Source organism: Phlebotomus papatasi, chromosome 1, assembly GCF_024763615.1.
Source record: "Phlebotomus papatasi isolate M1 chromosome 1, Ppap_2.1, whole genome shotgun sequence".
Taxonomy (NCBI): Eukaryota; Metazoa; Arthropoda; class Insecta; order Diptera; family Psychodidae; genus Phlebotomus; species Phlebotomus papatasi.
In genome coordinates, this window is record NC_077222.1 from 34,777,151 (window position 1) to 34,785,849 (window position 8,699).

At 33.6% G+C, this 8,699-nt stretch overlaps 1 protein-coding gene across 4 annotated transcripts in view; it reads right to left on the reverse strand.

Annotated features, from left to right (window-relative positions):
• The window catches only part of LOC129798925 (flotillin-2), a 217,030-nt gene extending 211,200 nt beyond the window's left edge, over nt 1–5,830 (reverse strand). For 2 of the 4 annotated variants that reach the window (XM_055842434.1, XM_055842432.1), the window contains exon 1: nt 4,881–5,830. In XM_055842434.1, the coding sequence (XP_055698409.1) occupies nt 4,881–4,929 (49 nt within the window). In that variant the 5' untranslated portion in view covers nt 4,930–5,830. The remainder of the gene's footprint in view (nt 1–4,880) is intronic. The other 2 variants (XM_055842431.1, XM_055842433.1) reach the window with 2 other exon arrangements.
• Nucleotides 5,831–8,699: the final 2,869 nt, after the last annotated feature.

The following is an 8,699-nucleotide window of genomic DNA, read 5'->3' on the forward strand; positions in this document are numbered from 1 at the left end:
TACATTGACCTCTGTTGACTTCTCATAAAATTTATGAATATTTTTTCAGTGTTGTACATGAGAAATTCAACAGTATTTCGGACTACAAAAAACGTCAGTAATGTAGTATGACGGAGACTTGGACGGTGTTGCATTTTGGCAGAACATTGAGTGAAGTTTTTTCCTCAATTTTTTTTGGCAGAAAACTTACTGCATAACTGTGCAATCAAAATGAATGATTCAGGGTTTTATTTCACTTAAGAAGAGCACTTATGTGTCTGGAGAAACTTTTGAACACTTCTTTGGGGATTATTTACGAAAACCCTCGAGAAAGTAATACTTCTTCTATAAATAGAGCACTCTCTTTTTCGACACTTGAATACGATAGACGCACATAAGATATCCTATATACCTTTTTTTGTTAGATTCTCATAAATTTTTAATAAAATTTCCGATTGATATTTCATGTGATTATCCTTCAAAAGTTTTGATTGGAGTGTTTTAATATAATTGTGGTTAGTAATATTGTATTTTAATGAAGCGCTTGTCTATCGATTTGACATCAGAATTTACATCCCATTGTGTCATTCTATCATACATTATAATCCAATTGAGTTATGGTAAATTGAAACTCTGGCTAGAATTCGATTAATTCCTACACTACACAAGTCCATCGATTTATGTTGGGTTTTTTTCATGGCTGACGATGTGGTAGCAGGATTTCCTGCGTTCTTTTCCTGCTGCACAAAACACTCCCTAACGTATATTATTCACACAACAATTAAAGAGGGGTGCTGAGTAGGTAAAAGTCCATAAATAGAATTCACCCATTGAGTGAAAATATTATTATCAATTTGATTAAAGGATTTATTCATAGATATAAAATTAAATTTCATCTTTTCTTAATTGTTATGTTATATTGAAAATCTAATTAGAGGAGTTTGTTTAAAAAATTCAAAATATTTATAGGGTAATAAAATATAGGAATAATACAATTTATTTAAAAATCAAACGGATTGGACAAACATTTAATTGCTTTTGTGTAAATTTGCTTAAGTTCTTTGCACAAGACGAATTTCGAAAGCACAACTGTGAGAGTCAAGAATTGCATGTAATGCCCTAGCCCTAGACCCTAGACACATTTACGACTTAAGCCGAGAGACGACTTAACGTAATAATAATAAAAAAAATTATGTGACTAAATTCCCATCGGTTTCCCACTAAGCCGAGAGACGGATTAGTCACAAACTGATGGAAATGTAATCTAATCAATCTGATCATTATTTTGATTATAATTACATTAAGCCATCTCTCGGCTTATTAAGTCATAAGTGTGTCCAAGGCATAACCGCCAAAGAGCTAACTGACGCTATTATACGAGCTTTAGTCCTGAGGTTTAGCTCCTTTAACCATATGGCTTAACTTCTTTAATTTCTCATCAAATATGATTTTTAGAAACATTATCAATTGAGATTACTACTACGCAGTTAATGATCCTTATTTAGATTTAAAAAAAATCATAAAAATTAATTGTTTTATTTGGAATTTCGAGACATACGGAAACAAGATTAAATCGCCTGTCTTAAACTAGTTTTACCAATTTTTATAGGCTCTAATACCAGAAGATCTAACACATGTAATTTCGATATCCGAAACCACGATATACGCGGATGATAGCTGTCAAACCCTCGACTGTTTTGAAGAATTACGCAATATAAGAATTAGGGTGGAATCACCACTTCTCACCAGCCAGTGCCCCACTTCTCGCCACGTATATTGTAATCGCTATTTTCCACGATTTATGAAATAAATGAGCCGCAAAGTTACTTGTATTTTCATTGCTGCTACGTATAGAGGCGGAAAACACTAATTTTTTGTTTTGAATTTAAATGTTTGAGCATTTTTTAGAGGAATATTTTAAGCAAGTGCATCGAATCCAATATTTCTTACCAAATATAGTAAGTGTCATGAAACTTTTATCGAACAAAATTTAACTTTTGAATAAGTAATTTGCCTATTGAACATTTAATTATATTCGGCGAATGCATAAAATTTGTATTTAGTTAGTTAATATTTCATTTTATATAATTTTTATTTAAAAATGAGCCATGGCGGAAAGTGGTAATATTTTAAAATTGATTCACCACCTGTCGCCATAGCTTTTCAATACGCGACGCTAACTTCACTTCATAGATTCTCAATTGTCAAATCTACTTGTTTACTTTCTGCAATAATCTAATAATTTGATTTCTCAAATAAAAGTGAAGAAAAATCATTTAATGTGAGTAATAATAAGGTGATCATGAGGAAAAAGAAATTCTAAACGTATTCTTTGCATCTTATTGCTCAAAATAATCGAGTTTGAACTTTTCCAAGTGGGTGACGAGGAGTGATAACCAAACTGGCGAAAAGTGGTAAAAAGTGGCGACGAAGTGGTTATTTTTGCATTGTTAATAAAAATCAGTTTTTAGGTACTTCCGCGTTAAATTGTAAGACAATTGTTTTACGAATCTAGAGTCAATATATCTAAGGAGCTTTGTGTCAAATTTGAGTTATCTGATAATAAGTAGTCAAAAGTTATAATGCAATTAATTTCAATTTTTCCTAAAAGTGGTGATAAGTGGTTAAACTATGTAATTTTTACTCCCAATCAGTCGAATACGAGTACAAAACTTTTCCAAAATATAATGTTCAAGGCTCGAGATCTAGGGAATGCCAATATGGATTTTGATATATGGCAAAATTTGTCGAGCCTACTCGAGTAGCCATACAGCATACGAAAATATTTTTAAAAAAAAAAACCGTTTTGTAAATCGGTTCAGAAAGATTTTCTAATGTTTTGGAACTAAAAGTTGCATAAGAAAGAAATATTGTTAAAACAAAAATGGGAATATTTCTCTCCAAACCAGGAATATTGCGTATTATGTACAGTTGCATTCCATTTTAACAGCTAAAGCTAAATATTTTTAAAATGTGAGGCATGTTCTAAAAAAAGCCCAGTCAGTCAAAGTCCTAAAAAGCAAAATGAAAATCCAAAATCCCGAAATTCAAAATCCTAACATAAGTTGAAATCCCGAAAAGTCAAAATCCGGAATGGGTAGAAATCCCGAAAAGCCTAAATCTCGAATGAGTCAAAATTCCGAAAAGTCAAAACTTCGAATAGACAAAAATTTTAAATAGGCTAAAATTTCGAATGGATCGAAATCCCGAACAGGTCAAAACCAAAAAAGCCAAAATTCTGAAAAACTCAAAATCGCCTAAACGTGTTATAGGGTATTCCCCTGATTGCACCCACCCTAAGAAAGATTTTGACCCCAACAAAAGACATATTTTGTGTTTTGGAAAATTATTCGACACATTTATCGTCCGTATAATTTCATGATTTTGGCTTTCGGGGTTTTAGATTTTCGGGATTTGACTCATTCGGGATTTCGATAAATTCGGAATTTCAACCCATACTGCATTTTGCTCATTCGAAATTTCCAGTTTTCAGGATTCTGGATCATTCAGGATTTTGATTTTCGGGATTTTGACACATTCGGGATTTCGACACATTCTGGATTTTCTTTTATTCGAAATTTCGGCTTTTTAGAATTTTGGATGATTCAGAATTTTGAATTTTCGGGATTTTGACTCATTCGGCATTTCGACACATTCTGGATTTTCGCTCATTCGAAATTTCGTTTTTTCCGGATTCTGGCTCATTCAGGATTTTGGATCTTCGGATTTTGACTCATTCTGGATTTTCGCACATTCGAAATTTCGGCTTTTCAGGATTTTGGATGATTCAGAATTTTGGATTTTCGGGATTCTTTTTCAGGATTTTGAGACATTCAATATTTTGACTTTCAGGATTTTAACCTTTTCGAAATTTTGGCTTTAGAAATTTTGACCAGCACCGGTTGGAAACCTCTACCTTGACACTATGATACTGATCGAAAGTGGTGAAATTTTTTAAGTGTCTCCTTCAAAAGCAATATAGAATTATATAGAAACTGCCCATTTTCCATAGCATGTAAAAAATGTTAATCAAACTGAAATTACCCTACAATCCCCTATAAATAAAAGCAACTTCATTTGAGATTATTTAGAACAGATTTCCAATCAGGAGAGCCGTATCCTACATCCGGATTCTGCAAAAGTGCTTTCATCCGTGTATTACTAGAACTTTGTCATCCGGAAATTATATAAAAACTTTCAACTGATACAGCAAAAAGCGCTTTGCATAATGATGGATTTTTCGCAATGTGTCTCTTTTGAGTGGCTGACCAAATTGGACCATATATTTCCGGTCGATGGAATTGCGTATTCAAGTGTGATAAAATCTCCAAATTACTCAACAAATCCGCACAATACACTGTACATCACCAAATGATAAAGCATCAGTGATAGCAGAACTCGTGAAATACGCGATAATTTCTTGTCAATGTCGCAATCAACAAGAATGACTCGTGTTCAATTTGTCCTGCCACAGCTTTTTGTTTTTTTGATAAGACACATTGAGAAATACAATATTGTGCGTTGAAGGCAGAGGGTTGAGAAAGAGAGCATTAAAGAGTTGTTGAGGATCTAAAAATAGAAAAGTGCGAGCGTCTCTCTGGCGTTTTACGCAAATTTTCCTCTTTTGTCTCCTCCCTCCGGGAGTTTGTCTTTTTTTTTGTGTCATCACCCTCAGGGGGTGTTCATGGGGCGGAAACGGTCGTTAAATAGAAATGACATCGTATGAATATTTACTCTTTTGCCTCATTCATTGAGGACGAGAGTGAGGCGCTTCTTGTGTATTAAAAGCAATGCGTTATCAAAGGAGGAGTGACGTCATTGGACAGACTATCCCTGAGGGACTTTTGGGGCTTCATCATGGGCAACTTGTGCCGTCCGGGGGTATCAATGCGGTGACTCACCTGAGACGATGAGAGCCTCATTTGGTCCGACTGTGTGAATATTCCCCATGTTTTTCCTGCGTCTCTCTCGACTTCCCTCCTCACTGTTGTTTTTCTTTTATCCAAGCGCTCGCTGATGCACGACGAAAATCACTGGCCTTATCAATTTCTCTCCTTTGCAGTGACACTCACGGGTATTTCCTCTAATTCCAACAATCGTAAATATTTACTCTGCACTTAGCACAATGAACTACTACTGGATATTTCACCTACTGCACCTTTTTTCTCGGGGAAAATACCACAAAAACCACAAATGAGGGTCGCGTGAGAAAAACACCCTGAAAATCAACTGAACAAATGCTCAAAACCAAGGTACACTACACTTTCCGGCACACTAAGTCCTTCCTTGCAATCTTTCTGCCTTTTTCTGCACCTCAGAGGGATTTTTTTGATGGTAAAATTAGCAAAACAGTCGGCACTTTTCCACAAAACTCTCCATGAAGACCGCGCTGAAAATGTATGGCGTCCGTCAAAATTCTATAATCCCAATTTCACTCACACATAGCCATCATCTAATGCGCATACTCCAATTAGAAAAGCTCCCTTCTAGATGAGAAAAACACCATTTTCCCAGCTCTTTATCGCAATTAATCACAATATTTCCGCAATTGGGGATTTATTAGACACCAACGATGAGAACAAATAATTGATAAGAGGTCGGCTGATAGTGGAAATATAGAAAAATCAGAGTTTTTCAGGGGATTGTGCGACTTTCATGGAAAATTGGGGTTTTCGGCGGCTTCAGAGACTGTCAGTCTGGAAAATCAGCTTGAATACCTCAATTTGGGGCTCAAAATTCAATTTTGAAAGTCAATTGCCCTGGAAAATTCTGAAAAGTATGGAAAAATCAGCAAAAACTCTTCTGGAAAATATTTCCATTTCGCGGCTGGTGATTTTTCGTGCAGTGTACTGTGGGTCACTCTGGATAAAGCTGGATAATGGAATTCGTCGAGTAATCCAGCAATGGAAGTTTCTGCGAATAATCCGCGGAGTTTCTATATCACAATTACATATGAAGAATTTAACAATAAAATATTTATAAAATCTTAATCACAGTAGGTTTTTACTTAATTTGTTTGATTTTGTTGTAGTCATTCAAAGAGATTTCCAGTAAAGTGCATTTAAATTGCAGAAATAGATCTATGCGCACCAGCAGTGCCGCATTTAGGTGGGTTCCCCGAGGCTATGGCACCGGGCCCCTACATTTTAAGGGCCTCAACATTTAAGAAGTTTACTATAGTCACAATGGCCACAAAATAAAAATTATTACAAAGAAAAACTACAATTTAACCTGCTTTAAGTATTAACGATTAAAGCATTTAATATACAAAAATATAAAAAAAAAACTTTGAAACGGCTTGCATTTTCGAAAAGGTTTTCCCGGTTTTCCTTTTTTTCGTCCTGAGGGCCCCACTCAAAATCGTTATTTTATTTATAATATTGTTAACCCTCTAACGGTATTTTCTTTAATATGCGAAGAAAAGTTCTAAAACAATATTTTCTAGGATAATTATGATCCAATAAAGTCGAAAAAACCATCCATTCTTCATTATCTTTTTAGTTTAGGCGCTAGGTGAGAAAATATAAAATTTTTTTGAAACTCTTTTTGCTTCTAAAATTCACATTTTTAGTTTTTTCAAATTTTTTAAATAAAATATTCAAAGTAGAATGACATATCTTTCAGTAAAAAAATAAATTTATTTAAGTCAGATAACTTTAAAGCGGTATTTTTATGGAAATTGGAAATGAGTTTTTTTGCAAAAATATTTTCAGTTGCTTTTTCTCTGACCTGTCACACAAAACTGGGGATAGCAACAAAACGAAGAGTCAAAATGAGTTCAAACTTTCAAGAGATGTTTATAAGACTTACCGAGGACACTATTTTTGTGAAGACCGTCTGGAGGCGGTCTTACCCGTTAGAGGGTAAAGAATCGCTAAATACAATAAGAAAAAAAAATAAATAAAACAATGTGCTCAATCCCAAAAGTAATTTCGCATAATTTACTCACAATAATAAAGTTTTTTTAATGGTCTAACTTATGGGGAGAAATGCATTGTGCTCTCGGATTTTAACTTTTTTTTTACATATTTTTTGTTTTCTATATTTTTGTTAAATTTAGATAATTGTTTTGAATCAGAGTTCAAATAACGCAAAATTTCAATGATATTATATTTCACCGAAGTTGTCTGATTCAAGTGGCGGATATACAGTAGACTCTCGCTTATCCGTGGACTCTTTTACCGGGTGACATAGAAAAGTCCGTGAGACAGTTGAATTTTAAAAATTTTGTTGACATAATTGTCCCCGTTTTGGGTTTTTTGTTAAAGCAAATGTGTTCTATCTACTGTAATTCTTTCTCACTGTAACTTTTTTGGACAGTACGCATGTTTAGAGACAATGTCAATTCAGTCAAGTCAGAATTCACTCCACAAATTTTCAATGTAAATAAAAAATCGTTGGATTTCGAACAATTTGATGTGTATCAATCTCAAAATCCGTGTGACATTTGGTCCCGCTCTCACGGATAAGCGAAAGTCTACTGTACGTGGTAGCAAAGAGACAATTTTGATGGGACCTTTCCCTTGAACAGCTCTCTAAAATAAATTTGTAAATACATTTTTTTTAAGTTTATAAGACACCTAAGACACTTAATTTTATCTATTGGATCCACTGAGCCTCTTTAAGATCAGTATTTTAACCATACATTGGTTTAACTTATTCAAATATTTTGCAATTCAACTCTAAGTAAAAGATATTACAAACCAGTCATTTTTATTGTAATTTGAAACTTTTTAACTCTACTGAACAAATTTTTATTTTGAGAAATAGTGATTTTAGAATCTCAATATGGGAAATAAATTAAATATTTACAATTTTAAGCCATATTTGGATATATTAGGGCCTCTACACATTGGGAGTAATTTTTGTAAAAAAAATTCATTTTTTAACAGAATTCAGATGTTTCCACCTACAGCGCTGCAGACAATGTCCTTCAAAAAGCAATTTTTTTTTGACGAAAATTGCTCCCAATGTGTCGAGCAGAGGCCATTAGACCTGACCTCAAAAATTTAAATCACATTATAGTATTTTTTTTACATGTTTTGAAAACTTATTTTTTTGCCAAATTCTTGTGCAAAACCTAATTTTCAAAATCTTCAAAATATGCTTTTAAAGGAATTTTGGGTAAAATTTTGATCAACTTTTCTCAAAGGAAGGTACGATGTCGCCTTCAAAGAAGTATTAGGGAATATCTCGCTAAAACTTTCCTCATTAGGCTCTAAACTAAACTGTAAATAATCACAATAGGGCTAGCATTGAATTTTTGAAAAAAAAAATCAAAAAGCTTTTGAGATTCGTAAAGAGCATTTTCCATTCCATTTTTGATCAATTTCCCATAATTTTCTACAAGGAAAAGTTTTCTTGGTGGCTTTAGCAAGCTTTCAGCTTACGAAATCCTCCGAAAGATTGAATTTAATTTAAATTTCTTTACCACCCAAGAAAGTCATGAAACAAAATAGCTGCCTTATAGAACCAAGGCTTCACAAATCTTTTAATACACCTTCACAAGGCTTATAATGAGAATTTTATGTTCAAATTTCTGTAGAATCTCATAAACCCATTAAGAGTTCACCACTTTACTTTTAGTAGTCACAGAGACGGCTCAAGAGCGTTATAAGCAGATTTTATGAATTCTAAGTTCTATAACTCGTATTACTTAGAGAATACGTTTTAATTTTAAACGTTCCAGATTTTTTTTTAGAAAAATGTACTCGTTTGGG